The 17,761-nt window shown below is 57.3% G+C and overlaps 1 protein-coding gene across 6 annotated transcripts in view; it reads left to right on the top strand.

Annotated features, from left to right (window-relative positions):
• Positions 1–15,890, top strand: part of ATP9B (ATPase phospholipid transporting 9B (putative)) — a 205,300-nt gene extending 189,410 nt beyond the window's left edge. For all 6 annotated transcript variants that reach the window (XM_059040457.2, XM_067015936.1, XM_067015933.1 and 3 more), the window contains 6 exons: positions 456–611; positions 711–775; positions 5,489–5,597; positions 12,255–12,312; positions 12,994–13,197; positions 15,339–15,890. In XM_059040457.2, the coding sequence (XP_058896440.1) occupies positions 456–611; positions 711–775; positions 5,489–5,597; positions 12,255–12,312; positions 12,994–13,197; positions 15,339–15,475 (729 nt within the window). In that variant the 3' untranslated portion in view covers positions 15,476–15,890. The remainder of the gene's footprint in view (positions 1–455; positions 612–710; positions 776–5,488; positions 5,598–12,254; positions 12,313–12,993; positions 13,198–15,338) is intronic.
• Positions 15,891–17,761: the final 1,871 nt, after the last annotated feature.

Raw genomic sequence — 17,761 nt, 5'->3', positions numbered from 1 at the left:
GAGGGCAGGTAGAGGACGGGCACGTCCTGCCGGGACTCGGGCGCCTTCCTGGTCCCCGAGCCGTGCGGGGCTGTGCCTGGGCCGCTCCCCGGATCCCCGCAAACCTCTCTCGGCCCCCCACACACGGCCCGCGCTCGGATGTCCGGGTCTCCCGGCCAGTTGGGAGCTGTGGTCTGCCCCCTGTGCTCAGTGAAACCACCCAGAGAGACCTGGTCGCAAGCTGGATCCCGGGCCCCTCTGCTCTGTGAACCAGGCCACGGTGCTGAACCCGCAGCCGCTCGGCGGGGTGGCGAGTTCAGAGCACTGTCTTGAAGATGCCCCAGTCCCTGCTTAGTTTCCGTGACGCCGTCGGTGCCGGGCCGGGTCCTCCCAGGGTGCTGGCGGGCGGCTCCCGGGGCGGGGCCCGCGCTGTGCCCCTGTCCGGCCCTGAGCCGGCCCCTCTGCCTTGGTCGCAGGAGGGCCGGCAGGCCTCGCTGGCGGCCGACTTCTCCGTCCCGCAGTTCAAGCACATCGGCCGCCTGCTCATGGTGCACGGGCGCAGCAGCTACAAGCGGTCGGCGGCGCTCAGCCAGTTCGTCATGCACCGCGGCCTCATCATCTCCACGATGCAGGTGCGGCGTCCGGAGGGGCCGTGCGGGGCCCCCGGTGCCTCGTGGGCTGCGCGCGTATCGGCCGACCGTGAGTAACGGGCGCTGCTCTCCTCCCTCCAGGCCGTGTTCTCCTCCGTCTTCTACTTTGCGTCCGTCCCTCTGTACCAGGGATTCCTCATGGTGGGGTAAGTGGGCCCGTCCCGCGCAGACATGGCGGCGGCGCGCCGCAAGGGCCAGCAGCCCGGGAGCCCATGCGGGGGTTGCTTGCGCGGCTCCCACACACTCGGCCTGAGCACGGATCGGCCGGTTGACAGAGCCGCGGGCTGGGGCGCCCAGAGGCAGCACGTGTCCGCTTGTCCCTCCCATGGCCCCGCTGTTGCGTGTTCTCGTGGAGTTTCTCTTTACGTGGGGCAGCGCGCCTGGGTCGGGACCTGTGTCGGAGCCAGGACTTTCTCCAGCCCTCGGCGGCGTCGTGGTGGGGCGGGGGCAGGGGGTGACTGGGTCGCTCCCAGGCTGGGGAGCCCCTTCCTGAGGGGCTGCGTGCCCTCTCCCGGCCTCAGCGTCTTCCCAGGTCGGCGGAGGACAAGCCAGCGGGTTACCGCACCCCGTGGAGCCCGGTTCAAGGGCACGGTTGCGTGCTTGTCGCCTGGTGGCTCCCTGAACCCCGAGAATCCCGGGGATTTCAGCGAGAGGCGTCGGGGGCGCGACGTGGGCCGATTTCAGGGCGAGGCTGGGCGGGCGAGGTCCCGTCGCGAGTGGTGGGGCTCCCTCGGCTTCCCTCCCTGTGTCCTGGCCTCCTCCCCGCGGGCCAAGGGTGTCCGCCGCCTCCGCACACCCGTGTCTCCAGAGTGGACATCAGAGGGAACTGGGGACCTGGTGGGACCAGCTCGGGGGGTGTCTGGGGGCGCAGGGCAGGCGGGAGAGCGGCGGGAGGCTGGCGAGAGGCAGGCCGAGCCTGGGGTGTGGGCGCAGGAGAGCTTTCCAGGAAGAGGGACCAATGAGGACAGGGCGCCGAGCTCGGCAGCGGGGGGCCGGGGCAGTGGTGGGGTGTGCGGTGAAGGTGCCGCTCTCCTGCCACGTGGACGCATCCCTGCACGCCCGGCTTGCCACCCAGGAGCCGCAGCACCCCGGTTCTCCGTCATTTCTCCCCTCCTCCCCTGGCTCCTCTGTGGCTTGAGCTGTTGAACAGGTCAGGTTCTTGTGGAAATTAGAGGTATCCTTCGCCAGGGAACTCATGCAGACCCTTCCCAGGTCCCTGGAGGCCGAGGGGAAGCACTGCCCCGCCCCCGCCCCCAGGCCCAGGTCAGGATAAAGGCTCTACCGCGACTGGACTGGCTGCCGGGCGGCGGTGCTGTTCATCGCAGCAGGAGTTCCTAGAGTCCTTCAAAGAGAGGGAAAAGCCTGCAGGTACAGAAAGCTGCAAATTTTTTTACACTTTTCCGTTGGTTGCTTAAGTCTTTGCAATAATCTTCACATTAATTACTCTAAGTAGCATAGAATTGGCACAGTAATGCTGGTTACGTCTTGAGTTTGTCCAGTGCCTTTCTTCCTTGGAGGCCAAAGAAAAGCATAACCATTCTCACTTTCCATTTTTCAAAGTACGGATTTGAAACTTTAAAAGGAAATTTTAAGGGGCAGTGGTGATTACTGCTTAAATAATAACTGCCTGAGTTCATGAAATTACAACTCTAGGCCTGATTTCATTTCCCCTCTGCGGCCTGAGCCCTGTCAGCATAAGCACGCATTATGTTTAAAGCTCCTCTTTATTATCAGACTTCACTGAAAGTTTTCTTTAAAGTTTCTCTGCATGTCCATCACTTAAACAGGGCGCCTGTAATTCTCCGAAGCATTAGTTCCTTGGATTTGGCAGGAATGGAGGGAGATGCTTCTAAGTTAAGCTTCTTCAAAAATAAATAATAAAATAGTTTTGCCCTCACCTAGAAAACAAATATAAAGAACTGGGTAGGAAGCAATGTGATGTTTTTATCAAATAAAATCTAACCAGACCAAATCACTGACCTTCCAGAATGGAGTAACTGGCTCTAGAAACTACAGGACAGTTGCTAGAATTCCGTTCCAGCTTCGTGTGGTTTTTATCTGAGTTCACTTCATTAGCTTCCTAGGGACTGGGGACCAGGTGAGGCGGCCGCCCTGCCGGTTACTTCACGGAAGGAAGCTCCTGCCGAGGCCGCCCCGGTGCCCCCTCCCCTCACTTGGCCTGCGCTTGCGTCTGCCCACGTAGCTGAGGTCCTGGGAGGGGCTGTCCCCTCCCTCCGTGCGCCCCCCTCGGCAGGTCCTTTGGGGAGGCAGCGTGCGTCCGGGCCCCACTCCGCCTTCACGGGCGTCAGCACACCCGGGGTTCTGCGGGTCCTGCGCCACGTGGCTGAGCCAAAGCCCTCCGTCGCCCGACAGCTGCCGGCGTCCCGTGTTCAGGCAGCACCCTTGGAGACACGCAGGTCTGCGCGAGCTGAGGCGTCCCTCTCGTGATGGCCATGGCTTCTGTGCTTCCCGGAGGCGCCCCCCGGCCATCGCAGGTACGCATCCTCGCAGGGGATTTCAGTGGGGAGCCTGAGGACGCACGTGAGAAAACTACTCGATGCCAGGAGGGCCCGTGACATCCGAGGAAGAGTCCTGAGCTGCAGGGAGCGTGGGCGCGTGACGGAGGAGGTGGGCTCGCAGCCCGTCAGCAAGGGGTGCCGCCTGGAACCCCCGGGACCTTGGGGGGCAGAGATTCCTTAGGCACAGAATGCGCGACCGTTACAGGAGAGGTTGACACGATGGACTCCGTCAAAATTAAGTCTTCGCGCTTCTAAAGACAACATTAATCAAATGAAAAGGCAGGCTGGGAAACAGCCTCTCTGTACGTGTATCTGACAAGAGTTCTGTACCCAGAATGTTTCGTGATCTCCAAACAACTCAATTTTTTAAGAAAAGGCTAAAGGTTAGCTTTTACATCACTAAAGAAGATGTAAGAATAGCCAATAAGCACATGAATATATATTACCATCATTAGTTACAGGAGATGCAAATTGTAACCCCACGTGGAGGCCAGGTTAAGACAGACCACGCCAAGCGCCCGCAGGAAGCCGGGGCTCCCGGGACGTACAGCTCCTGGCTGGAGCTCACAATGGTGAAGCGGGCCCGGGAGACAGTTGGTCGGTTTTTCATACGATTAAGCGTACGGCCCGGCAACCCTCCCCTCCACAGCCTGCTCCTCCTCTATTTGCGGTGAGGTCCACCGTGCCACATCCCTACATCCCTGCCGCCCCGGTGGGGTCGGGCGGGGTGGGGGGAGGGCGCGAAGGCTCAGCCAGGGAAGCAGCAGATGTGAGGTCCCCGCGCGCGGCCCAGCCTGGGGGCTGATGGGGGGGTGGGGGTCTGCGCTGGGACTCTGGAGGAAGCCACCCAGTCGCACGCTGGAAACTGCCCTCAGCAGAATCAACTGATAAAAGGGGTGGTGATGATGTTTGTAATTTGGTGGAAAAGCCGGAGGAGTTCCTGGCACGATAACAAGGGTTCTCATCGACGCTCTTTACGAAAACAGAGGCTCCTCGGCCTGCGCTGTGACACTCGTGAATCCGGTGCAGGGGGGCCGCTGGGCCGGGCGCACACGCAGCTTGGTCCTCGGGCGTCGGCGGGCTCCGGGGCACGTGGGCCGGGTTCTGCCTGGGTTCCTTGGCCCTTTCAGCCCCCCTGAGTCCTAAGGGGACTAACAACCGCGATTAGAGGTTTAGAGGAAAGTAAAGAGCATGTGCTTGTTGAACCTGATGCAGAAGTTAGAGGTTGAACCTGTAGGTGGAGAATCTGGAGCCGTCAAAGCGCAGGCTGACACCGGACGGCGGACGGGAGACTTGAGCAGGGGACTCAGGGGGACGCGGGGACGGCAGACGGGCCCGTGACGAGGCGGCCAGTGTCATCAACCATCAGGAAATGCATATTTTAACCCCAGTGAGCTGCCCCTCCACGCCTATCAGAATGGCTGAAACACATGTGACGGCACCGAATTATGGTGAGGATTCAGCATCCGGATCCCTCATACGTGCTGGCAGGGGTGTAAACTGGTGCAGCCGCTCTGGAAAGCAGTTTGGCAGTTTCTTATAAAACTAAACATACAGCTGCCCTGTGACCCAGTGCCTGTACTTGTGGACATACGATCCCAGGTGGCACCCCTGTCTGAAATAAGTGCAACTTACTCTTACACAAAACCTGTGCTGTGGATGTTTATAGCAGCTTTATATGTAATAACCGGACACTGGGAACAACCCAGGTGCACTTCAGAGAATGACCGGGGTGCAGCGCTGCTGTGTCCACAACCACGAACGCTCCTCAGCAGGCAGAGGACGGCCTGTCGTATGGCCACACCTGGCTGACCCTCCAGGGACTGGGGCTGAACGACACACCGGACCCCAGGGTCACCTGCTGTGTGGTGCGTGCGTGTCGCCTTGAGGTGACAAAAGTTATAAGACGGAGGACGGTTGCCAGGGGTTCAGAGGGGCTGGGAGAGAAGGAGGCCTCAGGGGGCCCTGGCGGGTGCGGATACTGTGTCTGGACCACGCGAGTGCCAGCGTCCCGCTGGAGATTGGCTGCGGTTTTGGAGATGCCGCGTGTCCCCGTGATCTCTCCGTGTTACTCCAGGCAACTGTACTCACTTCTGCAGCGATCTCAAAACAAAAGCTTTAATTAAAATGAGAAATAAAGGATCCTGCTGTGCCTGTCAGCATCGGTAGCTTGCAGACCCCTTGCTCCTGTACTGTGGGTAAGTATTCCGTTTTAGGACAAGTCATGCTTGGTTGCCAACGTGTTTTGGTTCTGTTTAGGGCTTGACCTTTGGCCTCTGGTTCAGAGGTGTGCTTCCGCTGGTGCCGGGTCCCCCGTGTAACCTCCCTGCTCTCCTCCAGGTATGCAACGGTCTACACCATGTTCCCTGTCTTCTCCCTGGTGCTGGACCAAGACGTGAAGCCCGAGATGGCAATGCTGTACCCAGAGCTGTACAAAGACCTCACCAAGGTGCGGCCCCAGTTAGGCATCAAAGGGGGAAACGGCGTTTGTTCGAATGTTTGCAGTGCAGCTCTGATATCACGCGTAGAATTATAATTGGGAAGGGTGCTCATAACCGTCTGTGGAACTTCTGTGGACTCAGAACCGAGGCTGAGGGCTCCCTCTTTCTGGGTGCGGGATGCTTGGAGCGGGGGCTCGCGGTCAGCGTTGCGTACTGGGCGGGGCCAGCTCCCTGTCCGCTGGAGCAGGTGCAGCGTTCGAGCCGTTAGGGACCTGGAGCCCTCACCAGGAGCTCCTCGGAATGCCCACATCTCCTCCGGCCGTGGACTTCAGAATTTTGTCTGAAAGCGGTCTGCAGTGTGTTTCTGTTCCCGAGATCCGCGTGCTCTTGTCACGGTGACACTACTGAGGTAGAAGTCCACTTCCCTGAGGTGCGCAGGCTTCATTCACGCAGCCCAGCGCCGCTCTGGGACGGTTAAACATTCCTGAAAGAAGTTTTAAATTTTTCATGGTTTTTTATGAAAGCATATCTCTGTAGCCTAGAAAACATGCTCCACTGGGTGGAAGACAAGCCCAGCTCCCCACACACAAACCATGGTGACCTCAGAACCTTCCAGCACTGCTTGACGTATATACACTAATATGTATAAAATAGATAACTAGTAAGAACCTGCTGTATAAAAAATAAATTTAATTTAATTTAAATTTTTTTAAAAAGAACCTTCCAACACTGAGAACAAAGTCCACGGACCCCCAATTAACTTTAGGTTTACAGTGGATAACCTGACGTTACCGACTCTGAGTTTTAAAGCTGTAGCCGCGTGTTGTAACGAGAAAGAATCAGATTACGCATTATCGGGTAGACTCGCCCGGCCTCCAGCCAGTCCCAGCGGCGTTGGGTAAGGCACGTAAATCTTTGGATTTGATGGTGTTATCATAAGAATTTGATGAGATTAAGATTTTTTTTAATATAATTTTATTTATTTTGGCTGCACTGGGTCCTCGTTGCTGCGCTCGGGCTTCCTCTAGTTGCGTCGAGTGGGGGCTCCTCTTTGTTGCTGCACGTGGGCTTCTCATTGCAGTGGCTTCTCGTTGGCGGAGCACGGGCTCTAGGCACGTGGGCTTCAGTAGTTGTGGCACGTGGGCTCAGTAGTTGTGGCTCGTGGGCTCGAGCGCAGGCTCAGTAGCTGTGGCGCACAGGCTTAGTTGCTCTGCGGCATGTGGGATCTTCCCGGACCAGGATTGAACCCGTATCCCCTGCCTTGGCAGGCGGATTCTTGACCACTGTGCCACCAGGGAAATCTGAGATTAAGATTTTTGAAATCCATTGAAAAAAATAGAAAATGCCTGTATTACTTCTATAATCAGGGCAAAAATAAAGCTAGCTCAACAATGTAGTATAAAATAAGATAAAATAGCAAACGTTATGTTTGATGATATAATATTTTATTTGATAATAAGATATAGATGTGAGAAATATACAAAGCATCATTATCATGATAAAAATATCATTGTGAATATTACAAGTAGAAGAAAACCTTTTTGGTTTAATAGCCTAAGGTGGTGAAGCCGTCATCATTCAGTGAAGCAGAACAGCATCAAAGATCCAAAAGCTACAGGAGGCCATTGCGAATAATTATAATTTTAGTAGTTGTGTTTCCTTATTTCCAGTGGCTCCAGAAATGTTTCCCTAAATGCTGCCTCACAGATATGAAGGGGAAACAAGCTTTTTATGAACATCAGCGTAGGGGCTTGGTGGCTGCTCAGGATTAAGGTCACTGCAGGTGAGGCCAGGTGCTGCTGCCAGACCGTCAAGGTGGGAGGACTTCCTGGCGGGACTTCATTGTCCTCACCGGCAAGGGGACACGCCGCTTTCACTGCTGCCCACCAGAACCTTCTCTGTGGGTCGCCACGTTACCCTAGTGATAAAAGCAGGCTCCCGGGGGTCACAGGCGTCCAGCCTTGAGTCCCAGCTCCCCTCTGACTGTAGCCACGAGGCGGTGAATCCACACCATTAGCTGATACATTTGAACTTGAGGGGATGTTAGGCAACCACGTCCAATTCCAAGTAAGTTGGGTCTCATTAAGGGTGCTGGCTTTCCTTTCTTGTCAGGTTGACCAACAGTTAGAATATTTCAATATCCTAAAGTCAGGACCGCATTCCTAATTTTTTTGACAAGAGTTCAGTCTCTTATTTTCTCTAGACTCCTTTTCTTCAAGATCCAAACTCTGTACTTTTTGTCTTTAAAGTATATATTTCTTTTAAAATTGCATACACTCTAAATCCTTTGAAAATAAAGTTAGCACTAAGGCACTCAACCAGTTAACTTGATAAGAAGTGAGTATTTTTTCTAGTTGGAGCTGGAGAAACATTCTGAAGCTCTACGTTGCTTCTGAGCCCAGCACTCTGCACCCGCTGGGGACAGGCAGTGGGTCTGAGTCCGTCACTGTGGGTGGCACGGCTGAGGGTCCCGTGCCGGGCACTTGTAAAGACCTAGAAGGCGCTCTTCCTGGTCTCCACAAGCCTTCAGTCGGGAGAAGAAAACACGAATTCAGGGTAAATTAAATGATGGTTGGACAGTAGCAGAAAACAAGCCCCGGGCTGGAATGTAAGTTACTGTCCAACAGATGATTTATCTTGTAAGTTCTGAGCAGAAATCTCAGGTCACGGTAAATTCATTAAATACCGCAAAGGTAACCAAGGGAAGCAGCGTGCACATCCCTTGTAAAACAGAAAGGAAGAACTCTACTTCGAGATAAAATATCCTGGTTTTATACTTATTTCGTGGCCCGTCTTTTTATGCTGAGAGTATAATAAATGCTCCAGGCATCACCAGGGTGACCTAGGGTTCTAACGAGGCTACCGGATCCTGAATGTAAACATTTGTTCTCTGCTCTGTCTCCAGGGCCTAAACTTGGACACAGTGTCTGTTCAGTAATTGGTGAATGAACCAGGGAGGGAATGAATCTGTTGAACAAAGAGGCAACATTTCCTTCCTCTTCCTAAAACCATACAGTTCTCATTCCTTACGGGAAAGGATGTATTTGTAAGGATGTTTGGGTCACGTTCTGCTTTGAGCTCTTAGGCTTTACTCATGGTGAGTGCAGTCACTTCTGATTTTCTGGTGCCGCCAGTTAGAGGGGAAGCATGGACCCATCCCTCTCCTAACGCTACAGATGACTTTATTTGTCCTGAATGGTCTGTGGCCTCTTATGAAAAGCCACCTGAGCCTGAGCCCTGGGGTCAGGACTTAGGTGACCCGTGGTCAGCTGAGCCAGCCTGTGTGGTCCTGAAATAGTTCAGCCTTGTAGCTGTGAGTTCAGTTACCGAGTCATAGTGTTATATTCATGATAAACTACTCACTAACTACAGAGACACTTGAGCTATAGTTGTACTGATTGTCAAGATATCAAGTAGGTGATGTACAGTCCTTCATAAAAGCCCTTGAAACCATTAGACGTTGAACTATTAGGACTACTTCACTATTTTTATTTTCTGTTGAATAGTCTCAAAATGGTTTTAGCTTTTGAAATGTGTATTTGTGTCCTTGTATAATTAAAAAAATAATAGTGATAAGTCAAGGCAAGGAAATTAAGGGTATAGAAATTAAAAAGGAAGAAATAAAAATAACTGTTTGCAGATACCAGAATTGTCTATGTAGAAAATCCCAAATAATCCACAAAAAAACCCTCCTAGACTAGTAAGTTTAGTAAGGTTGCAGGATACAAGGAAAAAATATTTTTAATTATTTCTAATTCTATACAGTAGCAATGAACAGTTGAGATCTGAAAACAATTTTAAACACTGTTTGTAACAGCATAAAAAGGTGAAATACTTTGGTATAACTAACAAAATATGTGCAGGATCTCCATGCTGAAAATTGTAAAACTGGCTGAAAGGAATCCTAGAAAGGAATAAATGAATGTTCGTGGATTGGAAGTATCAGTGTTGTTGAATACTGACAACTGATTGTAAAGTTTATATGGAAAAGCAGAGGGACTAGAATTACCAAAACAAATTTGAAAAAAGAAGAACAAAGTTGGAAGACTCCCAGTACCAGGTTTTTATCACCGGCAAAGGATAGACACACAGGTTAGTGGGTAGAACAGACAGCCCAGAACTACAGCCACGCATGTCGGCCGGTCTTTGACCAATGTGAAGGGGGATCCAGGGGAGGACGGGCGTCTTCTCAACAGACGGTGTCAGGACAGCTGGTCACCCTCGGCCCACACCTCAGGTCTTACACAGAAATTCACTCACAGTGGGTCATAGGCCTAAATGTAAAATGTAAAACTATAGACCTTCTAGGAGAAAGTACAGAAGGAAACGTGCATGACCTTGCATTAGGCAAAGAGCTTTTAGATATGAGGTCATAAAGGAAAAAATTGATAAATTGGACTTCATCATAATTACTTTTTTCCTGTGAATGACACTGTTAAGAAAATGGAAAACAAACCACAGAGTGGTAGAAAATATTTGCAAATTGCACTTTTGATAAAGGACTCGTGTCCAGAAATATATAAAGAACTCTCAAAACTCAAAAAGAAAACAACCCAAGTTTTTAAATGGGCAAAAGACCTGAATTGACACCACACCAGAGACGATGACGTCCAGACGGCAAGTAATCCCTTTTATGAAGAAACGCTCGACGTCATTTTTCATTGGGGAATTGCAAATTAAAATGAGATACCGCTGCAATCTGTCAGAGTGGCCAAAATGTAAAACCGGCGCCACCAAATGCTGGCAGGGATGCTCGGCCGTGCTGGTGGGAACGCAGGCTGGTGCAGCCGCCCTGGAAGACGGCTTGGCGGTTTCCGGTAAAGTTAAACGTACGCTTACCACGTGACTCGGCAGTCCTACTCCGAGGTGTTTACTCAGGAGAAATGAAGAGGTACGTTCACACAGAATCACGTGCAGAACAGTTGGTGGTGGCTTTGTCGTAATTACCCAAAACGGAAACGAGCGGCTGCCCTGCCCCCCGTGAGGGTGCAGCCACACGGTGGGATCGTGTCCGTGACGGGAGAAAACCCGTCCGTTCAGCAACGCCGACGGCTCTCAGATGCATCTTGCTGCACAGAAGGAGCCAGACTCAGAAGTGCGTGGTGATCGGCCGCTCTGGGGAGTGCACAGCTTTAGGGACAGAGGACAGATGGGCGGCCGCCCGAGGTTTGGGGTGGGAGGCGGTGACGGGAAGGGGGCAGCGCGGGAGCTCTGGGGTGAGGGACTCTTCTGTCGCACTGGTGGGTGGAGACTGGACATCTGCCGGCACAGAACCATCCACCCGGGAGCTGGCACGCAGACTGGGACAGAGGGCTCCAACCACAGGACACATGAGCCACAGAACCACAGCAGGGCTTGCTGCCCTAAGAAGCCTCGGGGAGGGGGCTGGAGACAGAGCCGCCGCCGGTGGCAGGGCTCCCGCCGAGGGACGCGGCACCGCGGGGCACCTGCGCGTGGCGAGTCGGCGGCCGCGTGTCTGGTGCAGGTGCAGACGGGCAGGAAGGAGGGCCTGTGCACACACACGCCAGGGTCCGCCCCCGACGCGCCTGTGTTCTTCCTCTAAAAAAACAACATCGCCTTTTAACAAACGGTGACGTGTTTGAGGTTGCTGTCCGCACTCCCACGCAGTGAGGCGTTGGGCTCAGCCAGGACATTCTCAGGAGGCCCCTCGGGACCAAGCTGCTGCAGCCGTCTCTTTCAGAGGCGCCCGTGGACGCCGGGTGGACGGGATTCAGCCCCCGGTGTCCCTGTGCTGGCGCGTCCTGTCCTATGTACGGTTCGTTCTCCCTCGTGCCGTTTAGCATCACGTGCCACCTCTTCCTGGCGGGGATGCCCCGCGTCGCAGCAGAGCTTTGGCCTCGTCCCTTAGGCCTAGCTGCAGCGGGGCCTTGAGGAAGTCACCAGCTGCCGGCGCGTCTCCATCCGTAAACGGAAGCGATGTCTGCGGGCTGTGCCGGCAAGCGGGGGACGGGCGTGATGACCTGTGAGCCCCGTGCCGCGGCCTCGCCGGGCCCCGTCCCGACGCCGTCGTCCGCAGGCCTCGGGGACGTGCGCCGCCTCCACCGGCCCTTGGCAGCAATGGGCTGGCGGGCGGCTTACGACCCCACCTCCTTCTCGGATAGAAGCGTCTTCGGGAGTGTGGTCGGCCAGACGCGGGCCAAGTTTTCAAGGTGAAGGTCGCTGTGCCAGAAACCCTTGTTTGTGCTGGGCTCGTTGATGTGGCATCTTTTCCAGAAAGGACCTCGGGGCCTACATTCTGACTTCCGGAGTGATAGACCGTCCTTTGTCACCTAAGGAAACTAAGAAGTAGATATAGGAAGATTTGTTCCCAAGAAGCAAAGAAGAAATAAAGGGAAATGGTTTTTACTCTGCAGAACAGTGCGTTTCGATGTTTGTTTTATCCAGGTCGACTCCTGGGTCACTAGGAAGCCCGGGAACGGATAGCCGTGGCTTCAGGTCACCGGAGGTCAAACAGAAGAGACCGCTCACCCCTCTACCATAAGCTGAGCAGGGCAGGCGGCCCGGGTGCACGGGAGGGAGACGGTGGCTGGATCAGGACGTGGGTTGGGCTGGGGGCCTGGGGTCTTTTACAAGTCACCCGCACGTAGCTACTTGAAAACGTGTGTTCTGCTCTGTTAACTAAGCTGCTCCACTGTCTACCCTAGGGAAGATCCTTATCCTGTAAGACCTTCCTCGTCTGGGTTTTAATCAGTATTTACCAAGGTAAGAGGGACCCGCCTTCTCCCGCACTGAAGCTTTTTTGTCTGCTATGGGCAATATTGTTTTCACCTCCCAGTTCAGTTCCAAAAGCTTAACATTTCATCAGCAGTTGAATATTGCTTTCAGTTTATCTTGTGAATCGATACCCCAGCAGCTGGTCCCGCAGGCCTCTTCACAACGCAGCGGGGGTTGGCGTTTTCACCGGTGCAGGTCACCTAAAAAGTGACCTGTTTTTAAATAAAAGACAGTCCAGAAAAATTTAATCAGCACTTACCACGCTGCCTACGCCCCACAACGGCCTGCTTTCTTGGCGTGGTAGCCGGACTTCGAGAAACATGAATTATGCAGTCAGAAGTCACCAGCTGCCCTCCGCTTGGCGTCCCAGACACACGGGAGCCAGTGGCCAGCGGTGAGCAGACAGCCCTGCAAGGCGGCAGCCGGCGCGTAGTCGCGAACCAACCGGCGTGCAGGCGCGGCTCCCCGCCGAGACCCTGCCGGCCCACGCCTTCTTCTGCGCCCAGTCCAGGGTTTACGTGGGCCGCCGGGGGCGGGTGCGCACAGCCCGTGTCTGTCAGTGCCGTCGGTGGCGGCGGCCCTCGCCCCGCATACGGTAACGGAGCCGCCGACCCGGGTGGGAAGGTCGTCGCGTGCAGAGCCACGCCGCTCAGCCCCGCTGTTTTCCAGGCGGCATCCTCATGTCCGGGGCCCTGGTGCTCTTCGAGTCCGAGTTTGTGCACGTGGTGGCCATCTCCTTCACGGCGCTCGTCCTCACGGAGCTTCTGATGGTGGCCCTGACCGTCAGGACGTGGCACTGGCTGATGGCGGTCGCCGAGCTGCTCAGTCTCGGCTGCTACGTGGCCTCGCTCGCTTTTCTAAATAAATATTTTGGTAAGTTGCTTTAGACTTCTTTTCTGGATAGCTGTCTATTACCGGTTTTTAAACGTTTTCTTTGTTGCCTCTAATACGTTATCTTAGATTGCAGATCGTAATAAAACCCACATCACACAGCTTCACAACACAGAGCTTATTTCTGTGGAAAGATTACACCCCTTGCAACAATGCATGAAGTCGTGCCGACTTCTCCCCACAAGAGCTGTATTGTTTGTCCCTTTTCCTGACGGAGGCCGCTGAGGCTGCGGGGAAGAGGGCTTCCAGGATGGGGCCCGGCGCCGCCCACCCGCCCGCCCTCCTCCCCCGGAGCCGCGGGGCCCAGCCGCCTCGGGCCCGCCGCCCGGGCCGCCCGCCCCCGTCACCAGCAGGGCCCTGAGGAGGCGGGCCGCTTGCTGGCTGTGAGCGCCGACTGGCCCGGGGGGAGGGCGTCACCCGCCGTGGTGCTGGCGGAGGGCTGAGCTGCGCCGGGGCGCCCGCACGGCCGTGCCGGCGCCTCTCCGAGACTTCGGCTTCCCGTCCCCGGCCTGCGCGCTCGTCTCGCCGCCCCGGCTCTTCACTCGCCACTGTGGGAAAAGTCATTGAAGGCAGAGCCCCGACCCTTGAAGCCAAAAGTCGGCACCTCCTTCCTGTGCCCAACACCAGCGACTCGGGACAAGCCGACTCCACTGGGATGAAAGACGTCTGCGAAGTGGAGGAGAGCGGCGGGCCATACAGTTACTTCTGGTGAAAGGTGCTGGTGACGTGACTTTTCGCGTATTGTGAAAACATCTCCGTCCTTCACACCAGAGCTGTACGTTACAGAATGAACGTTTTGGCAAGTTTCAGCGGCGGGAATTTATGAATTTTGTGCCTCTTCCATAACTTTAACGTATTATAGATGGTACAGAAGTAAAAAGATCGTAAAGGCAGAAATGGGGTGAATTCACATCCAAGTATCTACTCAATGGTGAGTACGTACATAGGAAAACTATTACAGATTCGTGGTTTTGCATTAAAAGAAACAATCACCAAAAAAATAGCCATGGCACATAAGAAGTGGTTATTTTCGAATAACCAACATCTCGGTTACTTTGTTTTGAGAGGAGACGTTTGCTTTCCTGTGTGAGCGCGGATTAACACTCTTGGACGGAGCGATGTTGGCTTATCCTCGGGCGTTTCCCTGGGCCCGCAGCTCCCCCTCCCAGCGCAGAGGAGAAGCAGAAGCTGCAGCCGGGACACCAGCAGCAGGGCCGCACAGGCAGGGCGTCTCGTGGAGCTTTCTCGGGTCGTTGGCGCTACCACGTCCTTCGAGACTGCAGAAACTCAGCAGAACGCCGTCACTCCAGAGCCTCGACTGATAAGAGCCGCGCCTCTCCTCTTCGTGGCCTTTGCCGTGGGCTCCTCCCGCCTGGCGACGGCGCGGGAGGCCCCGGGCCCCGTCGGGGCTCTGCGGCTCATCAGAGGGGACGGTGCTGGGCGTCCTGCGTCCACCGATGAGCACCCGTGTCCGTCAGGCGACCGTGCGTCGTCCCCGCAACGTTTCGCCGTTAATTTTTAGCGATTGGACCCCTGGAAAACACTTCCCGGGTCTCTTACAATGTGCTTAAACGCAGCCTGGGACCCCGTGTGCCCTGCACGCAGACCCAGGGTTTCCCTGCACTTTCCTGGGCCTCGGCGTCCATGAGCCTACCGGGCTGTTGCGTCTCACTTCCGACGACAGTCTCCAGGGATGGCTGTCCTAGGATCGGCCGCCCGTCGGGTTCTCACACGGCTCTTCACCCGCAAGGATTAGAACAGCCGTTAACCCCGGGAACAGAGGTCGGCCTGGGGGCGCATCCTGTGTGCCGGCGGGACCGAGGGGCACGGGGGGCGGGCGCACGGGGACGGCTCTGCCAGCGGCCTCGAGGCCCCGACGCCCAGGGTCGCCTGTCCTCAGGACGACGACGGTCCGAGCCGGCCCCAGGCTGCGTTGGAGCCTGCGGGCCGTGCGGCGCCTGCCCTGCGCGGCGGGGCTTCGCGTCTCCTGATAGAGGAGCCCCTGCCCCCCGGTGCGCGGGCGGGGAAAGCAGTGCTGCAACCCAGACCCCGCGGCTCCGCCTGGCCCGCCTCTGCGGCGCCCGGGCGCCTCTGACACCTGTTCCTGGGTTTCTCTCCCACAGACGTCGCCTTCATCACGACCGTGACCTTCGTGTGGAAAGTGTCGGCGATCACGGTGGTCAGCTGTCTTCCTCTCTACGTCCTGAAGTACTTGAAGCGGAAGCTGTCCCCGCCCAGCTACTCCAAGCTCTCCTCCTAGGGCCACGCACCTGCCACGGAAGGTTCCAGCACCTTCGGGCCCGTTTCCGTGATGCAGGGTGCGCGGCGGCGGCTGCCGAGAGAGGGTGTGAGGCAGGAGGGGCCCGGGAGGCGGCCACGGTGGGGCTTCGCAGACAGTCGCGCCGTACCCGCGCCGGGGCCGGATTTCCTTTCCTTCCCTTTTTATTGTTTCTCCAAGTTTAATGTCCACGTCGAACCAGCTTGACTTTCTGTTGAAAATGAGCCCTGATGATTTCACTGCTACTGTAAAGCATCCACCTTCGCCTGCTGTTCGGAGGATTGGAACGAAAGGCCGTTTACTGTTCTGCAGTTTCCTAACGCTCTAATTCTTTCTTTGATGTCACAATAGGGAAAGTCGTCCCCGCTTAACCAGAATAAAGTCTCGACGCTGTAAAGGCCCGTGTCTGTGCCGCGCCCTCCCCGCCTCCCCCACCGCGGGCCACGCCGGGCCCGGCGGCGCCCACGAGCCCGCGGCAGCCACGTGGCGCAGGGCGGGGCGTTTGCCCGTAAGTCCACGGCAGCAGCTCCGCAACGTCCCGAGGCTCTGCTGTTCGTCAAGACCGTTTCTGAGTTCGCGTCCTTTCGACGTTTGCGAAATCACACGACTGCACACCTCGCTGGCGCCTGGCTCCGGTCGCCGGGGCCCCCGGCTGTGGGCGCAGCGCCTCGCCGATGCCGGGCTGGAAAAACGCTTCCCTGAGCGGCCGAGTCCTTTTGTTCGAGGGGCACTTCTGGGCGGGGAGCGGCTCCAGCGCTGGGAGCTGCTCGGGGTCTGAGCGCTGCGCCGGGGCGCCCGGTGTGCCCGAGGCCCCCGCGGCTGGGTCCCGGAGGAGGGGTGATGCCCAGCGCAGCTCAGACCGTCCCACCAGCACCTCCCAGGCGGCCGGTCCTCCCCTGCCCACCGGGCGTCGCTGTTTCAGCTCCTCGCAGAGCTGCGGGTTTGCGGGGATCTGGGGCCAAGGGGGGCGCTTGTGCTCAGGACCCAAGGGGGACCTGGGGGAGGCCGGTGCGGCTGAGAGGGGACAGGCGAGGCGGGCTCGCGGGCTGTGCCAGCCACGTGCCCTGAGAAATCCTGGACGTCTCCCCAGGGGCTGGGCGCTTCCCCACGAGGCCTGACGGGGCAGGTGGACGGGCTCCCCGCCTTCGAGGGGCCGGGAGGAGGCGCCTGGGGGTGGAAGGGGCTGGAAGGCCCGCGTGCAGAGTGGCATGGCTGCGGCCCTGAGGGAAGGGGTGACAGGACGCGGGCGGCCAGCATGGGGGCTGTTTGCAGGCGGGTAGGTGCGCCCTTCAGAGGACGTGAAGCCTTCACGGGGGCGGGCGGCCGGGCGGGCGTTCTCCCCGAGAGCCCAGGGCCGTAGTTTGACCGTAGCTGGGTGCGCTGGTGGCAGAGGGAGGGCACGGTGGGTGCGAGGAGGGCCTGGTCTCCACCACCGTGTCCCCAAGAGCCTGGGCGTCACTGGCCCCCGTTACTTTGTGACGTAGACGGGTGGCCGGGGGCTTAGATGGACGAGTGGAGGGCGGGTGACAGGCGGGTGGAGGGGTGGGGGGTGGACGGCTCTTTTGCAGCCCCCGAGGTGGCCCCGTCCTGTTCCAGACTCGTGACCGTCATCAGTGTCTCTTGAGTCGGGGCTGCACCGTGTCCGCCGAGCCTCTGAGCTCGGCCGGCGGCGCCCCGGGGAACTGGGCTGTGGGCTGTGGAAGCGGCCTCTGCTCCTTCCAGCTGGGACGGCCTGCGTCGCCTGCCTGAGCCCCGGCTGGGCCTCCTGCTGTGGGAGTGCCACACCCCCCGCCCCGTGGGAGGGTGGCCGGAGCTCCCTGCCCCTCAGGCCCGTCCCCCGAGTCACGTGGGTGCAGGCGTGTCCCCAAGTCCTGTCCAGGGGCCCCTGGGAGCCCTCCTGCTGGCCCCCCTCCTTCGATCCACCGAGAGGCCCCGGAAAGGCCCCTGTGCTCTGCGGACCAGGGACTTGGGTCAGGGCCTGCTGCCTTGTCACCCGGTCCCACCGGAACCCCAGACGGTCCAAGGGCGGGACGCCACACAGAGCTGGGGCCCCTCCACCCCCCAGGCTCCGAGTGCACCGGAACCGCGAGAGGCCCGGCCCGGGCCCTGGGAGGGGGTCACCCGCTCGAATCCAGCGTCGTCCACCCCCCCCCCGACGCGGCCTCGGTCTGTCCACTCGCCCTACCAGGCCACACCTTGGGGGTCACTGCCCCGGTGACTCGGTGCCCTGGCACCCCCGGCTTGTCCCCATCCCAGGACAGCGCCGGA

This window comes from Kogia breviceps, chromosome 15 (assembly GCF_026419965.1).
Source record: "Kogia breviceps isolate mKogBre1 chromosome 15, mKogBre1 haplotype 1, whole genome shotgun sequence".
Lineage (NCBI taxonomy): Eukaryota > Metazoa > Chordata > Mammalia > Artiodactyla > Physeteridae > Kogia > Kogia breviceps.
Note: the sequence above shows the minus strand (reverse complement) of the source record. Positions and strands in the feature narration are given on the sequence as shown.